Source organism: Drosophila subobscura, chromosome E (assembly GCF_008121235.1).
Source record: "Drosophila subobscura isolate 14011-0131.10 chromosome E, UCBerk_Dsub_1.0, whole genome shotgun sequence".
In the NCBI taxonomy this organism is placed as follows: Eukaryota; Metazoa; Arthropoda; class Insecta; order Diptera; family Drosophilidae; genus Drosophila; species Drosophila subobscura.
Genome location: NC_048531.1, coordinates 18,433,396 through 18,445,911, shown reverse-complemented (window position 1 = coordinate 18,445,911; position 12,516 = coordinate 18,433,396). Strand labels below are relative to the sequence as shown.

At 45.5% G+C, this 12,516-nt stretch overlaps 1 protein-coding gene across 13 annotated transcripts in view; it reads right to left on the bottom strand.

The window, feature by feature from the left end:
• The window catches only part of LOC117890652 (serine/threonine-protein kinase N), a 32,593-nt gene that overhangs the window by 14,110 nt on the left and 5,967 nt on the right, over positions 1-12,516 (bottom strand). For 3 of the 13 annotated variants that reach the window (XM_034795616.1, XM_034795613.1, XM_034795615.1), the window contains exons 1-2: positions 5,055-5,210; positions 1,538-1,859 (exon numbers count right to left, since the gene is read on the bottom strand). In XM_034795616.1, coding sequence (XP_034651507.1) covers positions 1,538-1,859; positions 5,055-5,123 — 391 coding nt within the window. In that variant the 5' untranslated portion in view covers positions 5,124-5,210. Of the gene's footprint in view, positions 1-1,537; positions 1,860-1,962; positions 2,342-5,054; positions 5,239-12,516 lie in introns of those variants that run through there. The other 10 variants (XM_034795612.1, XM_034795610.1, XM_034795611.1 and 7 more) reach the window with 8 other exon arrangements.

Below are 12,516 nucleotides of genomic sequence, written 5' to 3'. Positions count from 1 at the left end.
ATCTTTGAATAATGACCAATTAAGGCTCATTTGCGTGGCTTAAGAAAGTGACAAGACGATAAGGAGGAACAATATTCTAGGCAGCAGCTAAACAGCATACATTTCATGTGCATGACTAAGGGATAAAGGATACTAACGAATCGAGGTCAACATGTTGCTGTCCTTGAAAGTACAGTCACTCTGCCATTCCACTTTGCAGAACTTTTCGAACTCTTTTGACATTTGATGACAACTGGGGCGACGAAGGATAGTTTTTTCTTTCGTTTATTTCCGATTTATTTGCCCATTTCCTCCCTGGGTTCTGCATATTTATTCACACATAATCAGCTCTAATGCCGTTGGCATTTATATGCTGCTCCCTGCTGGCAGCTGCTGCCAGAGCAAACGTCAATCATTTCACGTGTAGCCAGCCCAACTCCGGCGCCACACAATGCTGCTGCTGGTGCTGCTGCATGCAGCTCCATTTTTAGCTTCATTTCTGTAGCCCAAACACGGAAGCAAAAACAGCAGATAAATAAATAGAATGCCGGAGCTGTCTCCATACGAAATTGTAAGCAAAACCCGACAAAAGCACGAACCAGCAGCAGCAGCAGCTCATGACACTTGTGTCAATAGTTGGCCTCAAACATACAATAGAAAGAACCATTTCGGTGTCGCTTGTTAGAGAGTTATGGCAGGGCGGGGCGGAATATCTATCAAATGAGCATCACAGCTAAATGGAACACTTCTGGGGGAAAGAGAGAGAGAGAGAAGGCAGACAGAGAGAGGGGTAGAGAGAGAGCAGCCAACAGGTGAGTGGCTCAAGTGGCTCAAGCGGCGAGTGCGTGACAAAGGCTCGTAAAAGATGGAAGACTGAGCACATCCCTAACAAACAGCTATGACAGTTTACACGCTTGTCTTTTTATGGTGTTTTTTACGCTACGAAGGGAAGAGTACTGCAGGTTTGTTGAGTGGGTTTGCTTTGCCTTTACAAGAGTACGAGTTTTGTTAGTTTTAACCATTTTTTGCTGCTTTAAGGAACCAAAGCAGACGCCCAAGCTGAAGAGAATGAACGGGCATGGAAGAACAACATGCATGTCGTGTGCATGATCTCGCTGTTATACTCGAAATACGCTGCGAAGAGACTGATTCAATAATATCGATTGAAAATCTAGTTCCACTTTCCACTTTCAGTGCATTTCCTCTTCTCCTCAACATCCCACTGAAATGTTCAGTTTATTTTTTGCTGAAAGCTTCGTTTGCTACCTGCCTGACTGGCGCACGCCCTACCCGCGTTTGTTTTATTGGTGAAACACTGTACATGCCTCGTTATAGTACGCCCTAAAACAAAACCAAAAACTTGTTGCACGGAAATGTGTGGCGTGAGTTTTTACTGTCGCTCGCTCGCTCGTGTGATTGCAGCAGAGCCAAAGCATTGCCTTTGGGAAAGTTTTCTGTGATTTTGTTAATGGATTTTCGAAATAGAAAAAATGCGCACAGGAAGGGCCGGGTCTACAGATGTTGCACAATCGCCTGCCTGCATAATATCAACACTCACCTTGTCCATTGCTGTTGACGGCCGTGTTGGCCGACGTTAGCAGTATTTGACTCTCCAGCTCCTGCAGCTCGGACTTGAGCTCGGCCAGTTTGCTTTTGCTCTTCTTCACGAGCACGGCCACATCGCTGAGTGAGCGCCGATCCTTGGCCACTTCGCGCAACTTCTCGGCGCCCTCTTTGATCTTCAGCTCCTTGCGGATCTCCCGACGAATCGCCTCCTTGATCTCCTCGAGCCGTATGGACATGCAGCTCTCCGGCAGATTCTCTGTGAAACCATATTTATGACTGAGTTCGTACAGAACGGGATGCTTGATGTATTCGCCCTGCGAAAGGAAAAGGAAAGCGATGAAATATTAGAGATTAAAATGATAGAAAATACAACTCTAAAGCTCCTCGAATAACCCGATTGGTAGGGGTCCAACTCACTTCTCCTGATATCTCGTAACGCGAACCATTTACCGAATCAATGTACTGAGTGCCATCGTCCTCGGCATAACCCTGATCATCGGCAGTGCCGAAAACATTGTTCATCATGCGATCCCAGAGGCTGCTGCTGGACCGTCTCACCGTGGAGTTGCCGCTGCAACGGCGCCGACGACGTGGCAGGGAATGGAATCTTCTAACAGACTGGGACTGGGACACACTGGAGCCCGAAACCGAATCAGAGGTGTCGTCTCTGTTGGGCTGACGCTTAGTATGGATCATGCTGCGTATTCGGTTTATAAGTCTGGACATAATTTAACTCCAATTTCCCGCTAAGACGCAGACACACACGCAACTCGCGGGCAGTGTGGGGTGCGGGCTGTGGCTGGGGTCACTTCTCTGCTGATTACCACACTTTGGTCATTTTATGGCTTGTACACGACAGCGAGGGGGGAAGGAGGAGGAGCTGACAAGTTCATGGTAATTAGCAACACACAAAAGAGAGCGGGGGAAGGGGCAGCACTTATTCACACGATTCACCGTACTCCGACTGCCGTTTATCTAGAAAATGTTTTTTAATTCCTGTCTAGAGAATTTTCCCCCATTTCTTTCGTCTTTCTCATTAAACGCAGCGACTAGCGATTGCCAACCAACTGATAAGCAAACGACAACAACAAAGAGTAGAAAAAGGAGAAGGTGTTGTTGGCCTCTAGATAATTGCTATGCAAATGGGAATTCTAATCGAAATCGATGCCAATTCAAATACAAAAAAGAGTTCTCTACGCTCCGTTACACTTTCTCTAATGTGATTGCTGTGCGGCATAGGAATTGGAATCGAATGACAACTGAAAGTTTCAATTGATGTGTGGAAAGTTTCAGCGAATGGAAAGACAGTTCTAATTTCTTAAGAAATGGCATAAAGAATGAGCTGGCTGCCGTTTAGAATTTAATTCTTGGCTCTTTCCAAATATCATTAAATGCTGCTTCCATTTGTACCACTGATAGGGGGTATTACAGCTGCTTCCGTTTCACTTTCAAGTTCATATCTTGACCTTCTTTTCGTTTATCACGCACAAAAAAAGGCGAGGCAGCTACAGTGTTTCTTTTTACCCATTTCTATGCCCATTTAATATACTCCCCAAGCTATTATTTACACAATGAGACACACAACATTGTTACTCATTTTGCTATAGATAACCCATTTGGATTTTCACGAAGTCTAGCTGTGCCCCAACAAAATGGCAAGTGCCGAAAGGCAAAGAGGCAGGAAACAGACTTATAAAAAATAAGCAAAAAATGTTCTCAACTTGCACACCAATTTAAATGAAATAAATTAGTACAAACTTTACTAAGTTCCTTTTTTAGGCATAGATAAACCAAGAACCTCTGTAATACCATGACTCACTGCTAGAAACATTTCCCAATCTTACTCCCCTGACATTTTCTCCATCTATGAAGCAATTTGGACCCTGAATAAAATACTGTAACTTATTTCACACAATTTAGTCACATAGATTATGCATTTAGTTGCCCTTCTAGCACTAGTTCAACCCTGACAGGGCAGAAAGCGAAATACGAAATGGGCAACAACAAAACGTTTTCTTATCAAAACGGCATTCTGAGGCATACGGCGGTGCTGATAATATTCGATTAGCCTCGTAACGTTACTTAAGAGCCTCTGAATTCCCTAGGAACTCGTTTGTTTGTTTTGTTTATTAATTGCACACCGCGCTGGTATTTCGATTGATGTTCTATTTATTTATATATTATTTAAATTCGTATTCTTTCGGGGTGGTTTGGGGACAACTTCATTTTCCATCACTTCACAGATAATTATGCAAATGTTATGAAATTTGTTAACTTCTCGAGGGAGTTTTCTGAGTCACCGCCGCCGCGCGAGCCCCACTCGTAACACCGACTGTCTGTCCCGCTAATCGAACCTCTCGATTGGAGCTCGAACTCGCTCTTAACTACGCCAGCGACCCGCCTATAGACAGCCGAACATGAGAACATCGAACCACACAGACACATGTCACATGGCTGGCTGTGTGTGGGCGTTAGGGTGGTGGTTGTCCGGCAAAGCAACCCGAAACAATCCGAACGTATCGTGACGACAAGCAACAGGTTCGCTTCAAACCCCAAACGCAACTAGAGATGGCAGAACCCTTTCGAACTGCACGTTTATGCGATACATGTTGCAATAATAATAATGAAATTTGATAATTATCCACACCCAAGTGCCGCCCCGTTGCTGCCTTTGTGCTTTGGGCTCGTGCCATAGAAAGCCGGTTTGATCCACGCACATCACTAAACGCAACACGTGGGCACTGTCCCAAGTGCAACTCAAACTGTGCCTGCGGACAAGATTGAGACTCAACTGTGTTGGGTGGGAGATGGAGTGGTTGTGGGACATCATCACTCGTAATCTTGTTTGCCGTTAGTGACACTTTTAATTAATTTTACTTTTACTATTACCGCGCATAATCGAATATAAATCAATTGGGAATTTGCACAAAAAGAGGGCTCAAAGTGTGGGAGCTGCCATAATCCTTCATGCTACCCCGCCAGCCCGCGCCCCACCTCTTTGGTTTTGTTTGTGGGAAATTTGAGCGGCATCTTGTACTTGTTACTCGTAATAATGATAATAAGCCCCAATAAGATTGCATCAGGCGATTACGGACAGGGACTGACGGTTGCCTGACACAACATAGCTGCATAATCAACATAATATTGTGGCATGGGCAGGGTGGATGTGCGGTTGCAACAAGACAAAGGGAGCCTGAGAAAGTGGCATATTTATGCACTACAAAAATCAAAAGAGCCAATTTCAATGAATTTCCTATGACGCAGGTTGGCTGTTGGCGTTTTTGGATGGGCGGGAGAGTGCAAAGGCAAAGTGGGAGGTGCGAGAGAGCAAAGAACATGCCAGAGACCAGCTGCAGTTGAGCCTGTTCGACAGCGATGTACCGTTGTACCGCTACTTAGCAGCTTATTAAGCGTTGAGCCTCTGTTTTATTGAGCGTAACAGTGGCTGTACAGAATATTGGCATACCCTGTTTTGATTTTCTTCACTATATTCTGCATCCAATACATACGTGATACAGATATCCTTTGAGGCGCGAGCGTAGATCCTTGAGAAACACCATATTCATGGTCAGAGCCATGCTCGGATGCGCGGTTCTTAACGTTATTTGAGACACTTTGATTTTGTGGGGTTAATGCTAATACTTAAACTTTGGCGGCGACATTGATCGATGGTGCAATGTGACACAGTTCTTTCTTTCTTTTCGCTAGCTCACTGTAGAAATATGCGAAAATTCGTATACTCATTTTCCAAAAGAAAATCACACAACGCAAATGTCGTTGGCTGTGACAAAGCTGGCCAAATATCTGCTGCTGCCATAATAAAAAGCACAAAACGGCGGCACACATCAACGACCGACTATACACGAAAAAAATATAGATACAAGATATACTCGTATGTATCTAGATAGGTGTTCACATATGTATCTGCTGCTGCTGCTGCTGCTTCTGCTATGTACAATTATATATTGAATTTAAAAAGCGACACAGCCTGCGAGCCAGCGAAATGTCAAGGCGCTGCCAAGACGCAAACTGCAATGCGAAATGGGGAAATGGAAAAATGGGTGAAGCAAAAAAAAAAAACAAAATAACGCTTTCCTCGGACTCCGCGCGGGCAGCCAAGCGATTAGAAAGCTTTTCGATTTGCGCACAAAAATTACGGACAAAACGAGCAGAAGCGAAGTATTTTCAGTATTTTTCCCGTGCCGGGAACCCCCTCGCCTAGCATTCAATTGGCATGCAATGCTCAGAGATACAAAGACAGATACAGATACATTTGCTAGCGCGTGTAGCCATCAGATACATCATCGTTCATTTGTGCATCGCTTTGACACGAGCTGGAAATGTTGTTCCTATTTTTCGGCTTTTGTGTGTTTAATTTTGGAAAAGATTCTACAAAGAGTTTCGCATAATTCAAGAATTTTCCACTCCACTCCATTTATTTTATTTACCTGCAACGAGAGAGAAGAGAAAGATCATTTATTAGTACAAGAAAACATATTATTGTGTGTGTGTGAGATTCGTTTAACTAATGCTAATGATGATGGACCGTTCGCTTTGATTCGAACTGGAGGCAATTCATAAATTGATAATTGTCTGCTGGCGCCTGCGCTTTGAAGTTCAGTCCGGAGGCAGGGCGTGCCACTGGCTGTGAAATAAACTTACGATTTCTAATCGGTCATTTGCCCCAGCCCAAACTGCCTGCCACTTAAGATCGTGGGCATTAGGGGTATTCGCTAGGGCAGGAAATTGTCGGCCAAGCGTTTGCCGCACGCACAACGAATCAAACCCGAAAACAAGGTCGCGCGATACCATGTACACACAGCTACAAATATCTATTTACGTGTGTGTGTTTATATCAGCCCATGAGTTACCCTTGGAATCTGATGATCGGCCCACGCACCTCCACACACACAAACACACACGGAAAGCTCAAGTGTAGAGACACGGGAATTTGTTTATTTTTTTGCTGTCGAAGTGAACGATTTAAATTTCGCACTTTTTTTTTACAAAAAGAAGCAAATGTAAGCCAGGTACGGAAGAGGAAATACCCTATAAGAGGGAGCGAACAAATTGAGTACAAAATTCAGAAAAGAAAACAAATTTGGGAGATGTTTGATGCCCAAGAATTCAATATTTATAGAGAATGAACAGAGCAAAATTAAGGGGGCAGACACAAAGCTTCCCATTACAATTCACCTGTAAGCATCAACAGCATAATAGATACACTGAAAAGGGAGTCAAAAATGTTGGTATGCCAATGGCATTGGAGCATTGGAGAAAGAGCATTTCCTTCATAGTTGCTACCCTAAAGCCTCCACCCTCCAAGCCAAAATTACTTGAAAAACGTACCGCTACTGTGACCATTTATGAGCGGAAGACTGCTCCAACAGCATCCACATTTAACATTCACATTCAACATTCACAACTGTGTACATCGACAAGTGCAGCACCAACAAACAACAATAACAATCTGTTGTTGCTGTTTACAGAGATACTTTTTGGTGAGATTGTTTTTGGACAAAACGCCTAAGCGGCTTTCGATTTTGATTTTGGCGTGTGAGATTTGAGATTCGAGATGTGTTTTGATCAGCTTTGATCTGTTGAGGCCAACGATGGGAGGAGGAACAACAAATTGCGTACAAATCGGAATGGAATTGATTGTATTTTTGCATTACAAAGCGCTGAATGGAAGTGGAATTGATTTGAAAATGAGCTTTTCCAGGTGTTTATAATCAATTTTCAGCCCGAGAGAATGCTGATTATGGCATTATGACTATATGGCCGATGAATTTGTTTAGTTGGCTGACAACTGAAGCTGTCAACGCTTCTGTAATTCGAGTTCGACCCAATATGGGGCTGCAAAACGTTTGAGCAGCAGTGGGGGTTAGCAGCGAGGGGGTTGGCGGGGAGAGTGGTTCGCAGAATTGTGGGGTATATGACTATGGGCATGGGTTTTGTTTGACCCAGTCGCATGGCATTAAGCCAAAGCCATAGAAAGGCATCATGACATCCACAAACGACCACGACGACACCCAGGCGACGACCCATACAGCGCCAGAATGCAGCAGTACTACAGTGAGGCCTCGAGATAGGGGAAATTGGTATTTTTCTGAGACTATTTAGAATCTTCTATGTACGTCTAATCTTGTGTTTTCTCATATTCCCTGAAAAATGTATGTGTAAGGTTTCCACTTTCTGGATGCTTCACTGTACTGAAAGCCTCGAAAAATTTTCATTTTTCATCGACGCGCCGCTGCTGCTGCTGCTGTTGCCGCTTCTTTCACTCATTCTTGATTCTCTTTTTTTTTTTGCTTATTCAGCACATGCAACAAGTGGATTGGGGTTAAGCCCCCACCATCACAAGTACCGTAAGCGTGAAGAGCAACAAAAATACAAACACACACAAGCAGGTGAAGAGGGAGAGGGAGAGCGAGCGCGAGAGAGAGGTGGAAGGGAGAGAAAGAAGAACCACAAAATTAGAACAAAACTTGCGGCTGAAATTGAAAATCGATTTTTGGACTACGAAACTCGCGCTCTCAATGACGCGCCACAACGTTGCTTGGTGGCCTGGTCTCGAATTTTAATTGATTGTCACTTGGATTTTCACTTTTTATAAACGTTTCGAGGAGAAGCGGGGGCAAGCCGAAGCGAACGAAAAAATAAAAGAGAAATGGAATTTCACCCAAGAGTTGTTGCTGTGCACATCTCTCCCTCTCTCTCTCACTCTGTATATGTCTATCTATCTGTAGATCTGTGTATCTTTTATCTTTTGCCTTTTGTCTTAATTATTAACTAGAAATCCGCTGAAGCCGACAGCAGAAGCCGTAAAATAAATGGTCCAAATCGACAACGTTGAATCATTTAAGCCACTTACACAGTGCAGAAATCGGCTAATCCCAGTGCCCAAAGCGGTTATGGGGGAAGTGAGGAGATCTGCTGGGATCGGATCGCGTGGGCGTGTGCCTTTTATGAATAAGGACATTGACATGGAGGTCCATGCGTCATCGAGGCACAACACACACTCACAACACACGTAAATTCGCGCACAAAGAGACAGGCACAAAGGTGGACGAGGAGGGGGCCATGCCAGGCTTTAAAATTTATGCAATTTTCTTGCTGCACGCTGCGGCGTCGCGCGACTTTCACACAAAAACAATAACAAATGCAGCAAGCGCGAATGCGAATGCGAACGGCAAACGCGCAACGAAGGAAACGCGAGGTGCGAAGCGCGTTTAACGGAAACGACAACCAACCGGCTTCTTCGACGAGCTTGAACGAACAGCGGAGCAAAGCAAAACACAGAAACCCAAAGCCCCCAGCGACAATGGGAGAGAGAGCGAGACACTGGGGAAGAGCGTAAGTAAGCGCGAGGCTTTATTTGAGCATACGCGTAGGCACAGGCAGAAGCACAGGTAGCTCAATGCATTGGAGTGGCGAGAGAGAGAGAGAGAGAGTGAGCTCAGCAGAGAGGAAGAAAGCACAAGCACAAGCTGAGAGCCACTCAATGTGGGGAGAGTGAATTAGCTTTATTTGAGCGCAGATGCAAGCAGCTACAGCAGAGATCAAACTTCAGAGAGAAAGATTGCTGAGTGCTGCAACGGAAGAAGCCAAGCAGAGAGGGAGAGAGTGAGTGCTGCAACGGAAGAAGCAAAGCAGAGAGAGAGACAGGGAGAGAGAGAGTTCGGCCTGACTGCAAGTCAAGTTTTTTAATTGCCCAAAGGCGCTGCTTCTTCTCTTCGATTTTTCTTTGGGCATTCTTCTAGCTGCTCTTTTATCCCCCCTCCCTCCCTCTTGGTTCATGGTAGCTTCTATTGTGCCAGTTCTGGGAATGGAATTGTACAGCTATCTTTGATTAACATTTCGTGGAGTGTGGCAACGCTGCTGTGGAGCAGGGGGAGCGGGAGATGGAATAAAAGAATAACATTTCCCTGGATTCTTGGCCATTATGAAACTGTCACACATTTTTACCCGACCCCGGTCCCGAATTTTCTTTATTCCCCGAAATCTGGCAGATAAGCCGTCAGCCCCATTAGCATACCCATGAAAAACGGCGAGAGGTGGGGCGAAGACGCAGCGTGGCGCCGTCTTTGACAAACTCTTTCCCTCCTCTTCCACACACCTGACATGTCAACCTCTGGGAAGGCAACCCCAAGGCGCTGCGCCTCAAAGAAGCCCCGCAAATGTGCCACTAATTAGATATCGAACCTCTTTTCAGAGCCCACCCCTTCAACAGAGCGGCGGCCCTGACTCACCTCACCCCTCGCAGCCGACTGACTTATTTAAAAGGCTTTAACAGCCAAGGGCTTGCGGCACGTACCAGTGCCTGCCACAGACAACAGTCGATTGATTGCTTTAAACAAAAAATTCATTCCAGAGTTGCACGGAAATTGCACTGCCCCCAAACCGGATGCCGGATGCCAGCAGACGAAAGTGCAAGCCAAAGAAGGAAAAATAACATGTTGCCAATGCCAAGTGCAGCGTCCGATAAGCCTGCACGCTGCACACACAACCCTCCTGCTTCCCTCGGAAAAGCAATAACCGAAAATTGTCGCAGAATGGGCAATCAAATTCGACTGCGACTGCCACTGCGTCATGTGCGTCATGCATGCTGCCCGAAGGTGCCTGCAGCAGCCCACGCCTCTGCCCAGCGGAGAGGTTGACAAACCCCTTTGGATATTTGCCACGCACAGAGGAGCTTTGTGGTTCCAGCAAACCACATCAAGCGACATCAGGCAATTTCATCATAATTGCAATCCCGGACTCTACGCCGCACACCGCAATGGTTGCGGGGGACAAAAAGCAAAAGTGTTTGAGCTTTAAATGTTCAAAACTTACAGATTAAATACTCTCAGTGGAAGATGGATATGACAGATACGTGACATAATCTGTGGGGATGCTCTATGCTTGAAAAATCTACTCGAATGCTCATCAAAGTACTTCTCTCTTCGCTTTTTAGGGCATCCTAAAAGTTGCATAAGCTCCAGAGACTTTTTTTTTTTTGTTTATTTCAAAATGAAAATGAAAATGGCATTTTGATATTTCAATTCGGGAAAGCTGCTGCTGCTGCTGCTGCCGCATTCAGCCGGAAAATGAGTGCCCCTGTCAATTATATCATTATTATTTGTATTTTCGTTGATTATAGTGGCAAACGAGAGCCAAGAACAATGCAAAAACCGAAAGCCAGTTGAGATCTGTGATGGGGGATAAGCAGATTGTCTCCTCTCCATGGAGTACTCGTCGCACTCGCATCTGTAGGATTGTGCCCCGGGCCGTGTGATTGTTGTTGCTTTGTGTGTGTGTGTGTGTGTTGGGCGCTGTCACGTAACGAAAGGGAAAACTCTGCTGGCTGCCTGGCTGACTGTGTCTCTGGCTCTGTGTCTGTTTTGTTGTCGCATCGATGCGGCGGCTGTGGGAAGTCATCGTGTTGTCGTCTGCAGCAGCAACAGAAAAAGCAACGAGTCTTGCAGCAATGACAGGGCAGAGGAGGCAACAATGGCTGCCAAGAAGAATCGTTTATGGCCCAAAGGGAGCTGCTAGACAGGTAGGGTAGGGCAGGGCAGGGCCCACAGTGTCGGCCAACGTCAAAGAGTCAGCAGGGAAGGTCTCTGGTTCCGACTGGCTGCCTTTAAGACATCTTTCGAAGGGTTTGGGGTGTCGACTTCACTCTCATTTGCATCTGAAGAGCCACGAAGAGCAGCTAAACCCTATTCAAAAAACCTTTTATCCACCAAAAATAAAAAAAAAGTAACCAGAACGCAACGAACCCACGACTAATTAATTGAAAAAGAGTTTTGCCAGTGCCTGTGCCGGTGTCTCGTGCAACGGTTAATAATATAAGAAAAATAAAAACCCCACAATGTCCATTACAGTTAGCCTTCAATCGGTGAGGGGAGAGGGACGTACTGCAGCAGTGGGAAAACTCTGATGTGTCGAAGAGCATTTGGAGCCGTCGCCGCCGGCAGGCCAATTCGCTGGTGCAAAAAAATAACACTGCTCTGCAGCAGCAGCAGCAACAACGCCTAATTGCATTAAGAGCTTAAAGATGCAACAACAAAAAAAGAGCAACACGGATAGATACAACAAATCAGAGCAATTCCCACAGAATCGGCAAAAGGCATTAGCCGGAGGAGAAGCGAGCCGAGTACACCGTAGCGTGATTAACATGGATTCCACACACACGCGCACACAGAGACTAATATCTGGGAATTGGAGATGATAGAAGAACTATCATAACTATCATGGGTTAAGAATCTATCGCAAGTAATGGGGAGAGATATATGTACAACAACATTAGAAACCATATTCATAATCAAAACAAAACAGCAGCAAGTGTCACACAAATCATTGCACTTCCCCATCCCACATCCCCATTGCATGTGCCCAAAAGGCAACTTCCCATCTTTGTCCCATCTCTAATATGGCGGCTCTCCCACTGTTGTTGTTGTTGTTGTTGCTACTGCATTCAATCAGCGTGCAACGGCATTTTGAGAGCAGAGCGCCCGAGGCGATGCAGCGATGCAGCAGCGATAGCGGCAGCGGTCAACAACACGCGCAGTGTTTGAGGAAGCAAGCTTAGAGGTGGGAAAATTGGCAGAGCGAAAGAGAAGCCGCAACTGACGGAGAGCGCGACGAAGCAGCGATAGAGAGAGTTTGTGTGTGTGCGAGTGCGAGTGTAATTGCAGGTGTTTGGCCAAACAATTGCAATGGCACGCTTATCTTCTCACTGCATCCTCCATTGCCTCCCTCTTTCGCTCAATCTCAAATCCCAATCACACTTAACACATCTCCCGCTCTATCTCACACATTGCCATCACTCTCTCCTCCATCTCTCGCGATTACACTTGTGCCGCGCTCTCTCTGCAGCACTCTCTCTCCCTCACACTCTCTCTTTAGCACTCTATCGGTATTCGAGTGGTATGTCTCTGTTATGTTATTAACATGCTGTTAATTTGATTGAAAATTGCTTTATGG